The sequence below is a fragment of the Pavona decussata genome, unplaced genomic scaffold (genome assembly GCF_977016875.1).
Source record: "Pavona decussata unplaced genomic scaffold, jaPavDecu1.1 SCAFFOLD_375, whole genome shotgun sequence".
Classification (NCBI taxonomy): domain Eukaryota; kingdom Metazoa; phylum Cnidaria; class Anthozoa; order Scleractinia; family Agariciidae; genus Pavona; species Pavona decussata.
The window spans coordinates 58859-82500 of record NW_028145750.1 but is presented as its reverse complement, the minus strand read 5'-3'; the positions used below and the strand labels follow the sequence as shown (position 1 = coordinate 82500).

Below are 23642 nucleotides of genomic sequence, written 5' to 3'. Positions count from 1 at the left end.
GGCACCCCTGTGGTTCGAATGCGATACTTTACCTATCGCCATATAAGGGAGGCAGAGGTTTACGTTCGGTAGAGATGGGATATAAAGCCACGAAGATTAAGAGTGCGGTTAGACTCTATGGTAATGAAGACCCGGTCATACAAACGGCGCCGCAGTTTGGAGAGCGAGCAGAGGAAATGGGATGGAGGTTTATGGTTAAAGACGCGTTTAGGTTTGCGGAGGAGCTGGGTATCGAGCTTAATCTCGAGCATCCCCGAACAACCAAGGCGGAACTGCGAAAGTGTCATGTAAAGAGGCTACGAGAGGAAGTTGGAAATCAGCGATGGTAGGGAAGTCTAATTATTACTAGGCTTCAGGACGAGAAGCTGAGAACTAGTGGATGCTTTTGGTGGCTGACAGAGTGGAAGTCGCATGTCAGAAGCCCCATACAAGTTTGGAGAGTGAGGCGTGGTGGAGGTTGTGTGGTAAAGTCAAAGAAAGTGTGGCTCAATCTTGTCTGGGTGCGGTGCGCTGGCACAGAGTAAGTACCTATCCTGACATGGCTCTACTTTGAAGGTACTTTTCTACGAGATGCTGCTTGACTCTTTATTAACATATTCCAAGCAAATTGCTATTTACTAGTTAAAAGTAGAAAAAAGAACTATTAAAGCCTATTTACAATTTATTTCGATTGAAAAAAAAAAGCATTTTTAAGGGCAATTTTTTTAAGAAAAAACAAAAGTCATAAAGCTACAATAATATTCTCATTTCTAATAAAAAAAATCATATCATGATCGTATTCTCAATATCTTTATAAATGAAAAGTCATCATGATCGTATTCTAGCTAAAAAGGGAGATAAAATAGCGTTCTCAAATATCTTAGTGGATATCTAGATCAGCTTCCAATAAATCTAATTTCGCTCTTCTAGAGCCTCGGGAACCTCTTAAGCACAGCATTGCCGATCTCAGGAGCGCAAAGGATACTTTTGCCCGTATCCATGACATGGTTTTTGCATAGTTTTCACCCTTCTTCGTAGCAACAAGCTCCGCAAGCCTACGATCGATGGTATCGTTTACATTCGACCGCATTCCACCTGTCGTGCTGAAAACTAATGGTGTGAATGTAACTTGCTCAACTTCTAACACTCGACTGGCGTACTGGCGTTGCATCTCTCTTTCGTGTTGCCTGAATATCTGGTCTGGATCCATGCCTCTATAGGAGTCAGCATTCGGGTGGCATACCCTAACATAAAAAAAGCCGACCTCTGCCTCTCCCAGAATCCCCTAGTTATTGTATCCAGCCGCGCATCCGGGAGAGTTTTGGCTCCCCTATTCTACTCTTTTCCTGTGAATTTCTTGTAAAACCTGCTCGACTTCCACGTACAGTCAAACCTGTATTAAGCGGTCACCCTCGGGGAATGGCTAAGTGACCGCTTAATACAGGTTGACTGCTTAATACAGGTTGCACAGAATACATCACTTACTTGGTTAAGAAAGTTCGGCGGTAAAATGGTATGACAAAGGAGAGCATGGTATTGAAACAGACTAGTAAAACATTAACGCCACGATTGTGCAGCTCATTAGAAGCTCAATTGCCTGGCACGCTATTTGTTACCATATTTAAGTGGTTTCCTTTTACAAGGTGACCGTTTAAAACAGGTCAAGACAATAGAGACAGCTCGCTGGGACTTAGTATAGGGTGACCGCGACCGCTTAATAGAGGTGACCGTTTAATACAGGTCAGAATTACAGTAAATAAGGGAAGGAATTTTCGGGACTTTGACAACTGACCGCTTAATAGAGGGTGACCGCTTAATACAGGTTCGACTGTATTTACACACCATACTAAGCAGTTCAGCCTCAGATCCCTCAGTTCATTATGGTGTTGGATGACAAATCCACTCCGTTTGCAGATCATGGCGTGATGTGACACTGAAAACAAAGGGCGTATCAGGAACTATCACAGCATCTTGAAATTCACTCTTGTTTAAATCAAAGTCCATATCTCTAATTAGCAATACAGTAAGCCAACTAGACGCACCTTTCTGAGTGGCACGGTCCACAGCTCTCAAAGTTTTTCCAGAGATCAAGCTTTTCCCCTCTTCAAGCCTTTCCTTCAGATACTGATTCTTCACTTGGCGCATCTCCTGTTGCACCGCGCCTATTGTCTGCGATTTTTTTTGCGCTTACGGTCCAGAGATCTAAGTTGATGCTCCATGTTCTAAGGCTGTCACTTGACTCGGATTTGTTAGACCCATGCCTCCCACTCTCACTGACAGGGCCAGCACCTCAAGTTCAACTTGCGTACAGTTGTTTCCTGTAATAAGAATCGAAAACAAACTTTTATTTACAATTTATCAAATATTTACAGAGCAAAAGCGATACAATTACAAAAACATTCGTTAAATAATGTTAAAATCATAAACAAAAAGATGATAGAATTAAAAAAAAGATAATTACAGATTTTTAGGGCATGCCGACCTATTAATCTCGTGTCACAGGTTTGTGAAATGAATCAATGAGTATAATGGAATGAATCAGCTATAAATATAACGGAATTTTTTTAAAAAAGTTAGCAGCAGTTTTTTCATATTGCTCCTCTTTCTTGATAACAAACAGCTCCGCTAATCGACTATGGTATCTCAAGCATTCCTTTCCAATTCCGCAGGTTGTAGTAAAGACCAAAGGTGTAAATGTTCCATGCTCAATGTCGAGAACTCTTCTTGAGTACAGGTGCTTTCTCTCATTCTCATGCATATGATAGATGTGTTCCGATTCCAGGTCCTTATACGAATCAGCATTGGGGAGGCAAACCCTTACAGCAAAGAATCCTGATGGTTGGTGCTCCCGGAACCCACGTGCATGGATATCCAATCTTGCATCTTGTGCTTTGTTAGATCCTCTACTTACATGTTCTCAAGAGATGTCTAGGAGAACTGGCTCAGTCAACATCACTGCATACCGTACTCAGGATTTAAGCTTCCAGATCTCTTAGCTCGTTGTGGCGCTGAATAACGAAACCTCCTAGCTTGCAAACCATAGAGTGGTCTACCGTAGAAACTTCCCCGCAGGCACACGTAGAAGGGATATTATCCACTGGCCAGTCATAGCGTAGTTTAACAGCGTCGCGGAACTGCCTTTTATTCAGGTTAAAACCCAGATATTGAAGAGGGAGAAAAGTAAGCCGCGACGATGATCCTTTTTCCGCCGTCAGATCTAGTGCTAGCTTAGTCTCCTGAGGTGCTATCTCCTTAATTCGCTCTGCCCTGTCTTCGAGTTCCTTTGATCTTTCCCTTGTTACTTCCTGCTGTGCTGATTTAACGAGGGAATCTTCTGGTAACTCATGTGACTGAGATACGATTTATCCAATGAGGAGTGTTGTTACTTTGACTGAGGAAGCGTACTCGCGGCTTGCTTCAAGGCATGGGTGTCCCAGACCCAGACCACCTAGGCGGACTGGAATCGCTAGAATGGTCCTATCTAGCTTATTACACTTCCGCTCACCTGAGATATTTCATTCTCTAGTGGCTCTAGTCGATCCTGAATGTCGGTGAGAGTTCTCAAAAAATACGTCCACAGATGTTTCAAGCCAAAAGTGTAGGCTGCGTAGCATGCTTGTGGTTGAGATAGAGCATATTCTGTTAACGTCGCTACTTCATTGACCCAATTAGACACCTTTTCGCTGACTAACTCTCGGGAACCTTTCATCACCCCGAGATGTTTCTGCCCATGAATTGTTTCATTAATAGACGTTTCCTTGAAAACTTCTCTGACACTTTCTTCCTTAACTGGTTTTGCGATAATCCAGCATTTCTTGTCGTTCGGAAAATACCCAAAATCTGGACCAAGGGTCACACCACTGTTTAATTTCTGTTGTAGAGCCCGCTCCACTGGCATCATCTGCAAACCCTCATTGTTTCACCCTGGACGCTTCTTGTAGGCTCGTAATTAAGGGCTGAATGCTTAGGGCATATAGACCCATAGCACGGGTATTGCCCTGTGTTTTTGTCTTCTGCTAACACGATCTCTTTGCCGCCAGTGATAAATAGCCGAGCTGGCTGTCTGTAGGTATTAATGGCGTAGGCTGCGATTACAGGGCATAGAATTCGGATGTTATGCAGTGCGGCTGCTCTGTTAAGCGCGTTGAATGCATTAGAAGCATCAATGAGAAGTACGGCATCCATGTCATCTGTTTCAATTAAAGCATGCATAGTGTGTATTGCGACCTTGCTTCCAGATTTTTGTCCGGCACACAACTGGAGTTAGTCGCAAGCCTCTACAACATCCTTTTTGGCGACCATCATTACACACTTTCCACAGATTCTCCTAATTACCTCCAGACTCCTATAGGTCCGACAGCACCTTCGGTTTTATCCAATGGAATCAGGCGGCTAGCCGCCAGGGGCTCTATGGCCGTAGGGCCGATGTATTGTGTACATAGAGTCCTTGTCATTGTGGCTATTGCCTCACATAGCCATAAAGATGACTGTTTTTAAAAAAGGACTTAAGGCGATGATTCTTCTGAAACCATTCGTGTCAACCCCAGAGGGATCTTCTGCTCTCTTTGTTCTCAAAGCAGCTTGCCTGAACATCTCGCCATTAATCTCTAATTATATAAGTACACTGATTCTGGAAACTCATCGTCGATCGGCCCGAAGAGTAATGAACCTAGTTTAGTGGTTGTGGAATGGGATGTTTCTCTTTTAGCTGCCTCGTCCGTTAGCGCTAGCACACCACCACTGGTCCTTTCGTTTAGGAAACGCAGCGCTGAGTTGATTTGGCCTTCGAGCACAAGATTAGCATAAACCTTAGACTTATCGGGCGGGTCCGACGCCTTGAGTTTCCCGATACGACCTTGAATAATTTTACCTTCGCGTTGTAGCTTTAATTTCACCTTGTCTCTAAAGCATAAGGTGCTTAGACAAGACATCTTGGTGATCTTTTGCCTTGGACTTCGGCTTGGTTTTTAGAGCCCTAGAGCGAGGAGCACAAGGCTTCTTTGAGGCATATGTGCTGATTGTCAGAGCTGCTATTCCAGTCATTTATATGCAATGTTATTTGAGCAATAAAGTCCCTTCCTACTCTCCCATATGGCACAAGAAATACGTTCTTCCTCCGGGCTGCGATCTCGTTATAGGCATCTGTTATGATTAAGATCGATTTTTTAATAATAGTAATAATAATAATAATAATAATAATAATAATAATAATAATAATAATAATAATAATAATCATCATCATCATCATCATCATAAAATTATAATCTCTTTATTAACATATTCCAAGCAAATTGCTATTTAGAAGTAAAAGTAGAAAAACGAACTATTAAAACCTATTTACAATTCATTTCGCTTAAAAAAGTGACTAATTTCAAGCACAGTTTTTTTAATAATAATAATAATAATAATAATAATAATAATAATAATAATAATAATAATAATAATAAAAGAAGAGGAAGGAAACAACGAAGGACTGAATGGACTTGTTGTGACGGTGCTGTGCCAGTTGGTAACCCTAGACCCCTGGATGAGGTCTGGTCCCAGCTAAGTACCCCAACTGGGATATCTGAGATTAACTTTAGTTACTGCATTTCTTTAGTCAAACAATCTTGAAAATTCCATTTTTCTGCTTTTGAGTGTGCGTGTTTGTTGTATGAGTTTGTACCATCTTGCCGCCCGCTAACTAATCACTTTAATACTAAGGAAATTTGAATGCCTGTCTACGCAAGCCACCATAGTTTTTCCTGGCAGCCAATACCCAAGACATGAGTACAAATAAATTGCTGTTATAAACTTTGTCATTGACAGAAATCCTTCAGTTGGACAACACATATATTTTTCCGTTTATATATCCATGCTTTTTTTACTGCCGTAAGAATCGGTTTTGTTGTCTTAAAATTTGTTATTTCCAAAGATGCTATAAGAATTAATAATAAGTGTATAAGGAGATTGTTTAAAATGCTTAAACTTCCTATGAAGAATTCAACTTCCTATGAAGAATTCATCCTACAGCTTAGTTGTGGAGGGTATGAAACCGCCACTACAGCTGTTAGCTACTACAATTCTTGTAGCACCAGTTGTTTGTTAAGAAAATATTGCGTCGGAAAAGGCGATGCCGTCATAAATGATAAACCCCAACCTCAAGGAAAGTCGGATGATACGCAAAGTTAAGCGATCGTTTGTGAAATTCAATTGAAATGGTTCAAACTTGTGAGTGATCAAGTCACGAGAAGCTACACAAAGCAAAAAAAAAAAAAAAACCGGTATTATTTCAGACGCATGTATGTTGATTCTGGTTTGTCTTGTTTTAAGGTTGGTGTAACACTGAGCCGCCTAGCCTCAGTTCAAAGGAGCTTGGACAAGCTAGATGAAAGTATAGCATCTCTGGAAGAAGCAAAAGAAAAGTTTGCAAACGACGATATTTACAGGGCTGTGATCTTATCAAAAATGTGTGTCGTTTACCGCTACAAAGGCGATTCAACCAACAGTTTAAAATTTGCAGAGGAGGCCTCAAAAATTACGGATGAACAATTAGGGTCCAAAGAACATCCAGGTAAGTTGATGGAATACATTAGCGGTTTACGGCATCAAAAAACTCTGGATCTATATTTTAGTTATTATTTAAAACTGGATCGTTGTATAATGCAATTTGAGCGATTTGATTGGCTTAGCGGCCATGGTATATCAGCCATTATTCCATGCCTGAAAAATAGCGACCATTAAATTGCCTTCTTACTGTTCTTGGAAAGCAAAATCAGGAAAATCTAGCAATATTTCTTGACTGTCTTTGATAAAACAATCCAACCAACTCCAACAAGTCTAGCTCACTCTGCGCGTCTCGTTGGCTTTTTATCAGCTTATATCCAACACGCGCTCGTGGAATAATTGTTCAATATACATTTGATCTTCCTAGACTCTAGCTAGGCGTGCATGATACAAAATTAAGGAACACCCGTGCTCTAAATTAGTGGCCCTTCAATACGTCCCATCACCATTACAGAAACTGATTTGGAAATAAAATACTAAAACCTCAAAGTTTAATGGTTGTGATTAAGGAAGTGAGACAATGGCACTATTAATTATTTTTATCATGAACAGCAATAGCGACTGCACTGCTGAACCTTGGCCACGCTAAAAGTGATGTGGGGAATGTTGAGGATGCCGAGAAGAACCTAACCAGAGCACTGGATATTAACACTGCGCTCCATGGTGGAGACCATCGAACTGTTGCTGCCTTTCGCAATTATCTAGCGTATGTCTATCAGCAAATGTTGAGGGTGCGAGAAGGAAGGGAGATGCTGGAAAGAGCTGTAGAAATAATGAAAACCAATTATTCTCCTTCACACCCAGGTAATTTGCCTCGGTTTTAAGAACAAGAATATGTCTTCAGTTTTATGCCTTTGTCGTTTGAGTATATTTACAAACGATTAAACTGCGCTACTTTCTTCAAGTGCGAAATAAAAGCACCATAAGAAAAAAACGTACACTGGACTTTTAAAAGTTTATTTCATTCCAACATAAAACAGTATTGATACCCACCCTTGGCCTTTAAGTCCTTTCTTCAGATCTTAGTAAGCTCTCAGAGACCCTGAAACGCCACTCATATTTAGTTAAACGTTAACCACAGGCTACTAACAATAATAATTCACAAGGGGGTTAATTTCGTGCTGCGCCGGTGGGGTTGTGGAAAAGAATATTTGGTTTTATCAGCATGAATAGTGCTAGCATCCACTATTTTAAACTTCTTTTCGTTGTCATTAAAAAGCTCTTATAATTATGCAAACCAGTTCACGTTTGCTCGTTTTACAAAAAAATTAGATTCTGATAAAACAGTTTTAAGCTTTAAATTAGAAGAAGCTATTTACGGAAACAATAATTAAACTGAATTGAACCCGGAAGTTCTTTCTGTTATCATGCATTATTAGTCACTCTGTAATGGTATTGTTATCAGACCAATGCACTAAAGATGGCGTAAGTAATTTTAATCTAGTAATTTAGAATTGTCAATACTTCAGGCACCTCTACCACCATGACATCTTGTTGATTTATAGAGCTGGCCAACTCACTGAAAAGGCTGAGCAAAGCTTGCTTGATACTTGGAGAGACGATTAGAAGTGCTGAGCTAGCCAACTCTGCGTTGCAAATATACAAGGAGACTTATACAACGACCATGACACATAGAGAGGTATGTTTTGACTACAATGACCTTGCGAAAACAAACTGGTAAAGGTGACGTTTTAGGCATGAGGTGTGTTGCTTTGGATTAATACATTTGTCGCACATTTCACAGGTAAAAGTTCTAACTTTTGTTTTCCAATCCTGTCCAAGCCACAACCGCAGACAGAAATCTACGAGACACTTCAGGGAACAAGCCTAAGCACCCCTTCCCCCTGAATCAAAGTCTAAATCGTTTTCGCTTGGATTTACCAAGAGTTTTCTTATTGTCAACTTTCCTAGGGTGGAAGGGAGAGGATGTAACGCGCCTGGGTGTCACAGTCGTTTCGTCTGGGGTTGCAGATTCCATTCCACACTTTATTTGAAATAGCTGCTTCACAAATTTCGTTGATACTCTTTATCCTGTACTTCCTATGCACGATTTCGTTTCATTGTTACAGAATAATTAAAGACATTTAATGGTGTCTTTTTTGTACAGTCGAAGCTCTCGTAAGTGATCCATCTCAGGATTTAAAAAAGTGGTCATAACTAGGGCTGGTCGCTTAAAGGCCCTTTTAAACGATTTCAACATTTGCTTCAACACTTTGTTGAACCAAGTGTCAGGGGCGATTGAACAGGTCGTTCAACATTGTTGAAAGTGTAAAAAATGTTGATAGCGTGTTAATGGGCCTTTTGCACTAACTGGTCACATGGTACAAAATCCGCCATACTGGATGAAGGATACTGGATAAAGGGATTCCAACCTGTCAAGTTTGACTTTCCTTTGTTCTCGATGTCCCAGTGGAGGATGCAACACTTTTTTTTGCCATCCAGTATGGCAGATTGTTTACCTTGTCACCAGTTAGTGCAAAAGGCCCATTGGTTTAAACTTTCATTCAGCATCAATTCAACATTTCCTTTGTTCTCAAAGCCGTTTGAACACTCTTTTCAACATTTGTCAAACATTTCCCAAGATTGGTTCAGCTTTGTTGAACGAATTTTGGTCAAATGTCGAAGCGTTTAAACGGGCCTTAGGAGAATAAGTTCTCGTAAAAGAGCAATCACTAAAACAGTAGAGGCTGGTCGCGCAGGGTACTATTTTTTTCAGACACGGCTGGAAAAAGTAAACGTCACGCGTCTACTGAGATTAAAACCTTTTAAACGTTTATTCACATGATTGCAATGTTTCATGTATGTGTAGTACTGCACAACAGCTATCAACAAAGTGCTGATGCGTTACTAGAGTAATAGTGTGTCACACTGCAGCATATCAGTTTACTTCATCTAAAGTACCAATTAAACGTCGTAGTTTCACTTGACAACGTTTAGACTCTTGGACTTGATGAAATAGTTTTTATTAGACGACTGTTTGAGATCGAGAAGTGTCAACTTAAAACAGGGTTTCATGGTGTCGATCGTTACTAGAGCTGGTCGCCTAAGAGAGCGGTCGCACGGAGAGCTTCGACTGTATCTTCCTATCCTTTCAAAGACTGTAAGGTGTTTTAGGGATAAAAGACAATTTTCAATTAATTTCAAGGATAAAGGATAACGAAAAATAATTTTAGCGATATGGGGTAACCCAGTTTAAAAAACAATGGCTTAGAATTAATTTTAAGTTCTGGCGATAAGGTTTAAATTGAAGGGATATGGGATAGCCCAACATCCTATATAAGGGCCTGCTCAAAGAGCAAAAATTTTTGTTGTTTTTTCTGCCTGTGTTGATTATCTAATCTAACCTTATCCTCTTCGCTTCAACTAGGACGTAAGGAATTGATCTTGTCATCCAAATTTAGAAAGATCGACTTTAGATTTAGTCGACAGATACAATATCGAACATTGAATCAACTTGTTGATTTATAGGTAAAGTTTCGTTTTATCTTTTTTCGTAGGTGAGGAAATGTGCAGTAAGAGTTGCATACGCCTGCTCTAAGATTGGTTTCTTCGATAAGGCAAAAGAATGTCTTATGGTGGTTGAACTTGGTTTTCCCGATGACAAAAAGAACCATCCCGAGTACGCCGTATTTCTTCGAAAGAAAACCGAAATCGATCTGGACAGTTTTGAAATCAAGTGGCCGTCGAATGAGGAAGGCGTTGAAAAGATAAAGTTAACGACACAGTCTGATCTCCTTAGGGCAGAAGAAATAATGAAAACATCCCTTGGATGCGAAAATCAACAGTATGCCTTGATAAAGAAGGAGCAAGCACGGCTAAACATTATCATGGGCAATTACCAGATCGCCTATAACCAAATCTGTGACGCTCTCAAAATAATTCGGAAAGCTTGCTATCGAAAGCAAGGAATTGGACATTACCTTACAGCTGACTTTTTGCTGATAAGAAGTGACGCTGAGGGTAAGCTCCGGTTGAATGACCCGCAGAAGGAGTCCTTAAAGAAAGCAGAAGACATTTATCGAAATGTTTTTGGCAATAATCACCCGATGGTTGCACTCACTTTACAAAAACTGTACATATGGTACCAAGATCGAGGAAACAGAAAAGAAGCACAAAGATATCTCGAGGGAAGCAAGGAAATTTGTCAGATTCTCGAAAAGGATTTACAAGAGCAACTTGACAGAAGTACTTGTGACTTCCTCGTCAAGTACAAGCTGGAGAAACATCCTATTCTGAAACGCCAACAGCAGATAACCAAGAAAATAACTAGCACTCTTGGTGCATGGCAAAAATGACTTCACAAAAAGTCCTTTACACTGCTCATCAGCAACACGTTTTTGAGAGGAATTAACAACTTTATTCGCCCATCGTTTCTTACTTTGTACAACTACTACATCAATTAAGTTGCAGGAGATCTTAGCAAGCTCTAGCTTTTCAAAGAAGATTCCCAGACATTGTTTATTACTAATAAAACAATTACAATTAATAGCGCTTTTTCAGGTTACATTTCCCATCCTAAACGTTATAATTTTATGTATTTGTAATGTAAATGCTGCTGTTTTTAAAACTTAATCAAGTTTTTGTACAAACTATACGAGTTTTGTTTTCTTAGATTTTCTGGTTGACTGTTCCTCTGTATTTGACAGATAATTTACCATAAATTGTTCTTTGATACTCTATGGGTATGTTGGACGCTAACCGTGTATCGTAATTTTGCAAATATTCATTTTTAAATTTGTGAGAATCATTAAATGTTATACTGAAATATGAAAACATAAAAAGCGTGTATAAAGCTGATGAATATTCAATAATTTCGTGTCGCTTCTGTAGTTTGTCATAAATACAAGTGCTTTGTAAAATATGTTGTGGTTATATTCTGGAATGTTGAACCCAAACAACGTCTCCTGGAGGCTTTTGATTGTTGTGACAGATCCTGGTTACCCCGGCTTCACAGCCGCCGAGTATTACCCATAGATTGCCATAGTCGATAAAATTCGAAGAATGCCCCAAAACTTACCTTCACATCTCCCAATTGTGCAAATTGTCGTATTAAATTGACAATTATTCCACGAGCGGGCGTTGGATACGAGATGGTTGATAGATAGTCGCTGGTAGATAGTAATCATCCATCAGGATTGAAGATCCACTGAGTTCCAATTCGCTTCGCGCAAACGAACGTAAATCATTTTACCCTTAAATTCCCGTAATACAAACAAATCACACAAGAAATATGGTAGGATGCGCAAGCGGATCGAAAACAGTTTATTATAAGATAAATAGCTACTAATTATCAATTATTCCACGAGCGCGCGTTGGATATGAGATCATAGGTAGCCAACGAGGCGCTACGCGCCTCGTTGGCTATAATCACCTCATATCCATCAAGCGCGAGTGGAATAATTGTTTTACTAAAAAGCAATCAAGAAATATGTAAGATATGGCTGGTTTCGCTTAGCAAGAACAACCAGAAGATCGCTATTTCTCGGGCATGGTATAATGGCTCATATACCATGGCCGCTAAGCCGACCAAATCCCTGGAATTGCATTATACAATAATCCAGTTTAATGTAATCTAAAATGTGTATGACACTGACTTGTAAAACGTTAAAAACCAAACGTTTATAAAAACTTTAACAAGACGTTTCGGCCAAAAATCTTCGGCCTTCGTCGGTTTAAAAAAAAATGACAAATAAGCAAACGCTTATCTAACGGTTCACAGTATGCGCGTGCTACAATCACATCGCGTAACGAACGATCACCGCGCGAGAGAACAGATCACGTGAGTGAGCTATAAATTCCAGGAACATCAATATGTTCATTGCCCGCATTTCGGTCTCGCAGAGAATGCCAGGCCTCAAGAAAAAGTCTCTTGTGGTAATCACGCGCTTTGTCGACAATGGTGGCTCGGTCAAAATCTATACTATAGCCAAGCTGATTCGCGTGTTGCGCTATCTTTGAGTTGTTATCGCCAACACGGACTGCTCTTCTGTGCTCTTTGATCCTTATTGCCAAGGCTCTGTCCGTTTGCCCATAGTACACAAAATTGCAATAGGAACACCCAATTTTGTAGACCACACATCTTGACTGTAAAGCGGATCGTTTGTCCTTGGGCAGTGGGAAGCGTGCACGCAAAGTGTTGAGAGGTTTAAAACCAACTTTAAGATTATTGCTCCGCAACACCCTAGAAATTCTTCCGGAGACGCCTCTGATATACGGTAGGACAACAAAATTGACGTTTGTTCCCATATTGGAAGTGTTGTTGTCACTTGACAGGCGACAAGGGGCGTTACGATAGGAGTCGCAACTCTTGATAAATCCTAAAGGATAGTTATTATCCCTCAAGACGTTGATGACGTGTTTCCTCTCTCGACATTGTCCTGCTCTTGTCGACGGGATGTTCTTGGCTCTGTCGAGGAGAGTATTAACCACTGATCTCTTATGCTGCGCGGGGTGATGAGAATTGAAATCGAGGTATTTGTCGGTGTGTGTAGGCTTTCTATACACGCTCACTTGTATGCGGTCATGAACTCTTGTGGTTACAGTGTCCAAGAAAGAAATGCAGTTGTTTTCTTCAACCTCTTTAGTGAACTGTATGTGTGGGTTGATGGAATTTAAGTGATCGTGAAACTCTTGCACATATTTATTCTCGAAACAGGCGTGACTATCGTCCACGTATCGGTACCACCACCGTGGAGGATGAGCACCAGTGGAAATAGCTCTTTCCTCTACAAACTCCATCACTAAGTTTGCCACCGTGGCACTGACAGGTGATCCCATGGCACAATCCAGTTTATAATAATACATAATAGACTGAAGAACATTACAAAACTAATACAAGATGAATTGCAGGAAAGTTACAAAACTGTTTTTTTTTTTTAATTCTTAATAGTAGCATGCAGGAAATAATATACCGTAAAGTTCCGATAGTAGTGACCCTCGTTACTTTCGGAATTAGCAGCGTTTGGGGCTCGTTACTTTCGGAGAGTCGTTACTTTCGGGGGGTCGTTATTTTCGGGGAACAAAAACCAAGAAACAAGCTAGCGCTAGCTCTATTCTTCGAAATAAAAAAATTATATGATTCGCGCAGAGCTCAAACAACAGACAGAATTAAGACCACTACCCATTTCTGGTAGCAAGGACAGTGAAATAAACATCGATGGTCTACCGGACTACCGCATGAATAAATCAGCCGATGTAACTGATCGAATTCTTCTCTGACTCAGGGGGAGAAATATAAACTCAGTGCTTTTAGTCCATGACACACCAATAGGTTTTATACTGCAGTATATAGAGAGTTTTCAGTTTTAATTTGAAGAAACGTTCCTCTTGTTAATTAATACGAAATTCTACCAGTTTAGTATTCACTTTACGCCATCAGTGAACTGATGTCAAGGACCAATGATGGCTTAAGACTTTCCGTTGTTGTAAAGTGCCTTATGGTGATCAATTTGTCCATGCGCGAAGATATTAGTATTGTACATTAAAAATTTGACTATGGATTGGAAACCAATAGAGACATTCGGTATTTATGTAAAGTAATTAAAAAAAAAACTTGCATGGCCTCGCTTACTTTTTGGGGACTCGCTACTTTCGAGGGAGGGGGGGGGGTCGTTACTTTCGGGGGCTCGCTATTTTCGGGATTTATTAATAGCCACAAAGTTTTAACGTTACTTTCGGGGGGTCGTTACTATCGGAACTTTACGGTACGTTCGATAATACTTGTAATCTGCTTTCAAGGCTTTCTTCTACATACATATCCTTGACCGAATCAGATTTCCATCTACCATCCATTTTAAGAAGTCTTTCTGGAATCGAGGTACAACTATTACGTACCGCAGTTGTAATGCCACCGGATCTTAAACTATGAAGACCATAATCATTAGGGTTGTAACCCAGCTGACTTAAGGTATTCCTTAAGATATCCCTACAAGTAGCATATAAAAATCTTACCACTTCTAAGGGAATATATAGAACTACTACGGTGAAAAACAAGCGGTCTAAATAAAGGGAGAGAACTACATCAGTCAATACCAGATAAATCTAAGTACCTTTGTAAAACACCAACAGGACAGTACTTAGACCTGGATGCGCTAATAAAGACGTAATTCCCTTCCCTATAAACATCAGTCTTACTACGAGGTACAAAAATTCTTTTAAAATCTCTGTGAAATTCAATATGCTTAGGAGCGATACTGCATAATTCGTCATAACGAAAAAATGCTGCAAAAGCTAAAGAGCATAACGCAGCGATACGAAGATTCATCAAATTAGCGTCTTTCTTATTATGAATATCAAAAATACTCCTTTTGATGTCTGTGGTAATAGGCTCCTTTTTCATAACGGGCTGTGACTTCTGGCGTTTAGCAGACTCGACAATATTCCTGCAAAAGTCACTGTCCAAAGGATTACGATCCAAACTAGGGATAAAGGAATGTGGCCATTTAAGGGCGGCATGGGCTAAAATTACTCAGGACCTAGAGGTGCAAGACTGCTGAACTTCAAATAAATAAGAACACTAAGAGGAAAAGGTAGCTGCATGTTGAAATGTTTACTTTCGCACCACTCAAAAAACTTTCTAATAACCCGAGCGTAGGCTTTAGAAGTTGTATTCGCCCTGGACTTCAACATAACTTCTAAAACCTGATAAACGTTGCCTGAAGAAAAGTGTTGAAAACCTTTCCAGGACTTATTTGACAAGATTATCTGGAAAGAGAAGAACAAAACATATACACTAAAAGAGCAAAAAGAACATCCGCTCATAACCGTACAAAAGGAAAAGAAATAACGATCATTACTGGGGCCAGTGCCACATAAAACGATAAACCATTATTTGAGCCAGTGCCCGATAAAACAAAATTCATTGATTTGGCCAGTGCCACATAAAACAACAATACGTTGTTTAAGCCAGCGCCCCGAGAAATGGAAGACCATTAATTGGGCCAGTGCCACATAAATAAAGATTATATCGTTTTGGCCAGTGCCACCAAAAGTAAATAATCATTAGGCTAATAGACAGACCATCCAATAGATAACTCAGTAAATTTCAATCTAAAGGCAATAACATTTCCTGTGAAAATATCAGACCCTAAGAGCGAATTAGGGTTTCTACCGTGGGCTAGAACCTCCTTTCCGATATGAATACTGTGGGCCACAAGATAGCTACTATGCTTGTGTGTAATTAAAGGCCAGAAATGAGCCGAAGGCCAGTAAGGTACAACAAGCGTACCAACGGCCTGCCGAGATTTCAAATAATGCAGTACGCGTGGGACGATACCAACTGCAGGAACTACTAGGCAATTTTCTCCTCGAAGAGACTGAAACAAAAAAATCCACACACGAAGTACAGTTGAACCTCTCCACAACGGCCACCTTGGGGACAGAAGAAAGTGGCCGTTGTGGAGAGGTGGCCGTTATGGGGAGGTAGGGGCGTAATGTGACATCTTTTTTTTTCGGGAAGTACAACATGTTTATTGTGCCAAGTTCATGCTTACTGTAGCCTATAACTTAAACAATATATATAGACAAAATACACAATAAAACGTAAATAATGTTTTGAATCAAAATGTTAACAAGACGAAACGAGCAAGGTTCGTAACATTCGCTATATTAATGTAGACAATTTATGCTTACTGCAGCATATAAATGGAAAACAATCAAAATACGTATATCATTAAAATAGATACAGAAACGTAATGTTCAGAAGACAAATGTCGATTACTGCATCAGTTTATAAAAAAAAGGTTTTTACCAAAAAGAACTGTACTGGCCGTTGTCGAGAGGTTATTTTGGCAGTTGGGGACTCACTTTAGTGGCCGTTGCTGTTGTAGAGAGGTGGCCGTTGTAGAGAGGTTTAAACAAGAGCTAATGTATGGACTGTCCGCCGGGACAAAAAAATGTGGCCGTTGTGGAGAGGTGGCCGTTAGTGGAGGTTCGACTGTATTGGGGTTCCAAAACCTCGAAAAGAACTTGGGGAGCTTATGATTATAATAATTAGCAAAACAATTAACACTATAGGGCCCCCACCGGCCACCAAGACAAAGAAAAAATTCTTCAATAATTTGCCAATCATCAGTGTCGATTAAACGACTACAGTCAACTCTCTCATAGCGACCACTTCTCGTAAGCGACCACCTCCCGTAAGCGACCACCTCGTAAACAACCGTTTTGTTTCTCAGTTAAATACTGTTTCAAGAGCTCTCTCGTAAGCGACCACCGCTCAAATATCTTAAAGGGACCGCGACCACTTTTAAGGCCAGAAATTACACATATTCTTTTGTTTTCTGTTTCCGGTAAGAGACCACCCACGTATGATCGCTTGTAAATCGTTACTCAGAAGTGACAAAGGTTCAATTTTGATGACACTTCCCCAGACTGCAGACAGATAACGACAGTTTACAGACAGAGAAGATGGCAATAATTAGATCTGAATTGTTACAGTGATTTGTTCCAAAATGAACCATAAACAATGTTATACAAAGTTTCATCAGAAGAATGAATAGATGTGAAAAAATCAAGTAAATTAGTTTCTATTGCCTAATTTTAGCTGCTAAGGTAATATTTTTTATGTAATTAATTAATCTATCCAGTATTAGGCTTAGTTTGTTGATCTTGCCCGTAAGCGACCGCCTCCCATAAGCGACCACTTTGTCGTGCACCAAGGATGGTCGCTTACGAGAGAGTTGACTGTAATATAATAGGCCATATTGTCCTTCAAAAAATACAGTTCTACCTTGCAATAATCGTCAAGACGGAATATAAAATCCCAGTTGTCTTTTCACAAGGTAGAAAAGACACAATGTCTGGTCATTATCCTACCAATGTTACCAACCACAGGCCCGGTAGAAATAATTTGACCCGTAAAGGAGGCCAACTCTCTCGCAGACACTTTAGATCGGCTTCAATGATATGATTAATTGTATTGATGATCTTATTGATTCTTCTTTAAACAATTTTTAAAGTACGCAGTGCAGAATTCCAGGTAAAACCTAACCCATCCAATACTTGGGTGGGTTCTTATACCGATTTCTCTTCGTTTACAACAACACCCGCGTTATACAAATCCCCCTTACAGCTAGGACCTTAACGCGACAACTTTCCCTATCCTGAACAATCGCCCAACCGTCGTCCAGGAAGATGGCTTTACAAAGACCCTGTATTCTCCAATACTTTCTAAAGGCTTCAAAACCTTAGTGAAAACGTAAGGGGCTGAGGAGAGACCGAACGGGAGCACAGTGAAAACATAAAATACTTCGTAAACGGAATTAGGCGCCCGCTATGAAAACCCCAGAAAAAATTGGTATTCCTGTGCAATTTCGATATGGTGATAACCGCTTTTTGATCAAAAGAAAACATGTACGCGTCTTTCGCAAAATAAGCCATAGCAATTTTCCAGTCCTTATACTTAACACTTTGCTTAATTAATGACTTATTGACTTGGCGCAAATCAAGAATTAACCTCTTCTTGCCGCATGGCTGTATAGAAACTGACAAGGGGTTTACAGATAAAGGTTGTTCTTTAACCATACGCACCCGACCAGAGTTAACAAGCCCAAGAATGGCTTGATCCACAAAAGCAGCATGAAGTCGAGCTGACTTATTATTTTATTATTTCCTAGCTTTACAGGCAATGGAAAACTGATGAACGGCAGCCTGTAGCCGTTTTCAATAATTGACAGAATAAAATCCAGAGCACCTAAAGAACGCCCGCTTTCAAGTTCGTAATTCTGTGTAATTTGATCTACCTGCGCGAGGTCATCTTCATTGCTTCGGTTGAGTTGATTGGCCTGCGGTTGGCTTGTTGTAGGAGATTCCGGGGCAAGTATTGTAGCTAGGGGACTGGTAGCTTCCCGACCAGAACAATGATCTACAGTCCTTAGCCCAATGTCCGAATTTGCCGCATTTTAAAAAACAGAAGAAGTCGCCATAAGCGTCTCTACAGCCTAAAAATAAAAGCAATGACGAAACCAGTAGTAAACGGACGGGGGGGGGGGGCGCAAACCAGAAAGATGAATAGACTGAATGGAACTGCGAGCATGAATGGTACTCAGGAGACAGCGGAGAGTATAAACACTAATATTCGGCCAATCAGAACATATATGTAAATCAGAATGCTTAATAGTGGGTGAGGCAGGTGTGAAACGAAAACAACTGCGACTAATTACTTGGAATACCAGCGGAAAATACATTTGAGCACAGAATCCATCGATCCTTTTCTGATTCCATTCTTCAGTAGCTTCTTTCAACTCGTTGTCCGCTTTAGTGAAGTTTGTTCCACAGCCGCTCCTAATTTCCTCTGGGCATCCTCTCAGGCAAATGAATGAAATCATGGAATCTGTATTCAAGGTGTTTGTAAATTTAATATTATAGATCAGTCTGCCTTCTTAATTAGCAAATAAATTTATTCTTTCTTTTTGACTAAATTTTTTGTAATTTTTTTCTTTCTTTCTTTTTTGCCGCCTAGATAAGCTATGCTACCTGCGGGGCAAGAAACTGTAAATGTAAAATTTAAAAAAAAACGCCTAATAAAAATGAAGTTGAACCTCTATGTGTATGGTAACGGACTGTCAAGTACGTGAAAATGCTTCCGTATCTCTTGACTGTACTTCTTCCCTGCTTCACTGCTATGGGGCCAAAAAAGTCCAAGTCGACACATGAAAGGAAGGTTTGTGGGGGGTAATCCTGTCTTCATGCAACTTTGCCGTGAACTGCTGTCCGGTGGATGCCTTACTCTTTTGACAATTAACACACCTTTTCAATACACGTCGCACTGCAGAGCTTCCCTTTATAATCCAATAGCCTTCTCTCAGAAATGATAGGACCGATTCCTGGCCCATATGGCCCACACTCCTGTGGTTTTCCTAGATGATTAGCTCTGTCACGAGGTGCTCATTGGGCAGAATGTAAGAGTACTTCATCTACATTCTGAGCAACTACAACAAAACGGATAGACCTCTAACATTAAACTTTTTCCTCTTTTTCACATGAAAGTCATGCACATTTCAAAAATTGTTTTAAATGCCTTCCATTTTACAATTCACTCAAGGGTAAATGATGACGATGATGATATTGATGATTTCAGGAGGTACTGGTGCTTGTCTGTAGGTTTGAAATAAAGGTCACTTTCTAACTTTCAGTTGACAAGGAGAACGCGGGCATCTAAGAAGGGTTTTTCACTAGATGAAGAGCAGCTGGTAAATTTGTTGATAGGATGTCAGCTCTTCGAACTATTTTGTTTTGTGTTCAGTGGAGAAATTTATCATCTATGTATCGCAACCATATGACGGGGGAGATGGAGGAGGAGGGGGTGGTGGTGGTAGGGATTGGCTGCAAGGACCTGCCAGGTCTTCTTGTTCCAAAATTTCCTATGGAAAGAGTGGCATAGGACGATGCCATATTAGTTACCAGCGTCGCACCGTTGATTTTTCTGTAGCATTGGTCATTAAAAGTTATTGAGTGTTATTTTGAATCTGAAATTAACGGCACAAATCCTGGTTGTTTTAAGCTAGACAATTCAAGATCAAGGCGTAGGAATTCACTGCAACCTGAAAGTCCGCCTGTGTGTGCAGGGATGTTAGTTTATATAGAGAAGATAGTCAAGAAGAAGGTGTAGGACTCAATGGCTACACCGCAGAACTCCACGGTATGGCCAGTACTTCGCGCGTGCGCACAGCCATATTAACCGGGAAAGGAAAGCCATGGATAAACAAAAGGAGAGAGAGAGAGAGAGATCACAGTTTATTAAAACGCCCTTGGCAGCCAATAGGCCGAATTACGGAAAATGAAATTCGGACAGCTGTTTTGACCTTATTAGCCCAAAATAATATATAGCATGAGGTACTGGCGTGGCACGCGAGCTGGGTAGTGTGACCATTGCTTTCAGATGGTTTATTTAAGTCCCACGCCTTCTCTACAGGAGAACAACGACAGATACGGCATCACATCTCTTTTTCCTCCTCCAACGTTATATACATGTTCCAATCTAGCAAATGCAACACACATGCGGTACACTTGTGATATTTTCTATTGTAATAATTACGGGGTGAAATAAAGTATTGTTGTTGTTGTTGTTGAAACCACACGAAAAATCAGCTATTGATTTGGAGAGCACAAACGAGCAGTTAAAAAAGTGTTACGTGAACAACCACCTGTGAGCCCACTGTGCTACCAGACCTTTACTTTAATTTATTTGTATTTTTAGACTTCCTATTAACCTCCATTTTAAAGGTATGTAGGTGGCCACGTCAATGTCCATTAATATTTTTAGGTTTTAGAAATCGAAACGTACGGACTGAAACTGAACTTCCCAGAAATATTGGATTGAGCGGCCTGGGATAACAAAGAGCACCACTTACAACTGAAAAAAGAAATCTTTTCTGACTTAATAATTCATAAGCCCATTGACCTATCAAATGTTCGATAAAACATCACGTGCATTGGTTTTAAAACCCAATAAAACTTCGTCCTTATTAGTATGCGGTGTTTAATGTTTTTCTCGTATGCTAATTTCCAACCTTCACAAAAGCACCATTGTTGTGAACTCTCTTGACACACGTTTTTCCAGGAATGTTTTTGAAGCCGTTCAAAAAACTCGCAGCACGTGTTTTATTGCGTCTTAAGGCTGGTTTCCATATGATCGCGGATCGCAGATCGCAATAAGGTCTACGATCGTTTGCGATCATATGGAAACCAGCCTTTATATAGAACATGGTTCTATCTTCTGCGATCGTCTGCGATCGCGATCGCGATCGCAGGATCGCAGACGATCGCAGAAGTAGTTTCCATATGATAGCAGACGATCGCAGACCTTATAACGATCGGCGATCTGCGATCCGCGATCATATGGAAACCAGCCTTAAAACCACTCGGCTACGCCTCGTGGTTTTCCCGATAAAACAACATTACATAAACCATGATATATCGCTCTGTGAAACTGAACAGCAATTAGCCCTGTACTTTCTGGTTTAAACAAACGCCAGTACCTCGAAAACTCGCAGAAAATATTTTATGTTTTACAATTTTCAACTCGTTTTGTTCATCCGCTGTTTATTTTGTTTGAACATGGCGTTTAATCGTCTTTAAAATTTTTTAAAGGCTCTACGTGACTCATAACGCCTGAATCTTGTCATGATCTTAGCAATGCGGAAATATTTAATACCTTCCTGAAGTTCTTCCTTCACCTCTTAAAGAGTGGGCAATATGCTTAGTCTTGTGACTGCATACATAAAGAGGAAATAAAATGTTGGATGACAGGAAATTTTGGCTTTATTCGCATATTTTGTTAGTTGTTAGATCAAACTTTATACTGCTTTTCCCTTTGTTGTGACACGGAAGTCAACGGTTTCGCTTTCGTGCGGTTTGCCTCAGCGTCTACGGAAAAAAATCAAGGGTGGCCGAAAATAGCATTTAAATTACCACAATTATAATTGAAGGTACTGACGAAAACGAGAGAAGAAGATGTACTTGGTCGAAAGTAAAGGATCACTTGCTTGGCTAAATAGCTTTGTATTGTAGTGAGCTTTAATTTCTCCTCCGAGTTCTTTCGTAATAAATCATTTTGTTTCTTTGAAGATAAAAACATGACACTTTTCGCGTTTAGCGTGACACGAAATTCTAAAAACACTTACAATCACTTGTAATCAGTGACCACTTTTAATATAATATGTCGATCGTCGGCATTGTGAACCCGGACGTTCTATTAGGATGTATGCTTGAAATTTAAATTCTCCAAAGTTTGATAACTGCACGAAATGTTTTTAAATATCTGTTATCCATATGAAAATTAATTGTATAGACCCTAGTTCATGGATGCAGGCGACAAAAGGGTAAAATGCGAGCGATATTACTTCGAAGGCATTCAATATTCCGGCCAAAAGTTATGTTTTGTATCGGCGTTTGAGGACTCCATCCGATCAGCTGAGGTTATGCAGCAAACAGTTCTGATTCCAAGTGTCTTAATGGATTTCACTGCGAATTCTTTAATGTTTTATTTAGTTGATTGCTTATCCTGATCAAACACGAAGAGCCAGCTATAAATTGCTGCCCCTGGTTGCAAAAGTTTATAAAGTCATTCGCTTTTTTACTAGGCTTCCACTTTAAAAACAAAAATTAATTTAATCCAAACAAAGGTGAAGACGACCGTATAAGACCGTATAACGAAGAAATGAAATATAACGGACGGACTGAACCTGAATTTTACACAGAAGTGCTGGATTGAGCGGCGTGCGAAAGCAAAAAGCACAACTTATAACTAAAGCTGACAAGAAATGTTTTCTAACACAAGCCATAATATATTCCTTTTCGCTGTATAACTTATGGGTGAAACTTGACAGCAATCAACCCCGTACTGTTGGTTTCAATAAACGCCAGTACCTCAAAAAATCGCAAGGATATTTTATGTTTCAAACATTTTTGGCATCTAGTGTTCATTTAAACATGGCGTTTTATCGTCTTTACACTGTTTTCAAAGTTTCCCTGTGACCCATCCGGGAAAGTGAATTTGTCATGATCGTAGCATTGCGGAAATGTTTATCTGTCAAGAAAACGTCGGTTTTTGTGATAGTAACCTTTCTAAAGTTCTTCCTTTTCCTGTAAGAAGTAGGCCGAATGTGTTTGGTCTTGTGACTGCGTAAAAAAGAGGAAATACAATGTTGAATGGTTGGAAATTTCGGCTTTATTAGCATGTCTTGGTTTTTATATCAAGGTTTGTACTGCTTTCCCTTTTGTCGATTCAAAGCACGTCGTCTAAACTGTTTTCCATTCAACTCGTGACGCGGAAGTCAACGGTTTCGCTTTCGTGCGGCTTGCCTCAGCGTCTGCGGAAAAAATAATCAAGAATGGCCCGAAAATAGCATTTAAATTACCAAAATTATAATTGAAAGTACTCACCTAAACGACTGAAGAAGATGTACTTGGTTGGTTAAAAAGTTTCCCACTGTACTCAGTTTTAATCTCCCTTTCTAGCTCTTTTCTTGTAAATAATTTCGTTTCTTTGAAGCTAAGAATGGACACTTTTGGCGTTAGCGTGACACGAAATTCTAAAAACACTTATGTAATCAGTGACCACTTTTAAACATGTTATTGTCGGTCTGTCTTTGTCGTTGTCAAATACAACCTATTTA

At 40.0% G+C, this 23642-nt stretch overlaps 1 protein-coding gene and 1 pseudogene across 2 annotated transcripts in view; one reads left to right on the top strand and one right to left on the bottom strand.

Annotated features, from left to right (window-relative positions):
- The window catches only part of LOC146452223 (uncharacterized), a 36003-nt gene extending 24618 nt beyond the window's left edge, over positions 1 to 11385 (top strand). For both annotated transcript variants that reach the window (XM_085098054.1, XM_085098055.1), the window contains 4 exons: positions 6292 to 6532; positions 7078 to 7329; positions 8031 to 8164; positions 10023 to 11385. In XM_085098054.1, coding sequence (XP_084954180.1) covers positions 6292 to 6532; positions 7078 to 7329; positions 8031 to 8164; positions 10023 to 10820 — 1425 coding nt within the window. In that variant the 3' untranslated portion in view covers positions 10821 to 11385. The remainder of the gene's footprint in view (positions 1 to 6291; positions 6533 to 7077; positions 7330 to 8030; positions 8165 to 10022) is intronic.
- On the bottom strand, positions 1197 to 5199 carry LOC146452224 (uncharacterized; annotated as a pseudogene).
- Positions 11386 to 23642: the final 12257 nt, after the last annotated feature.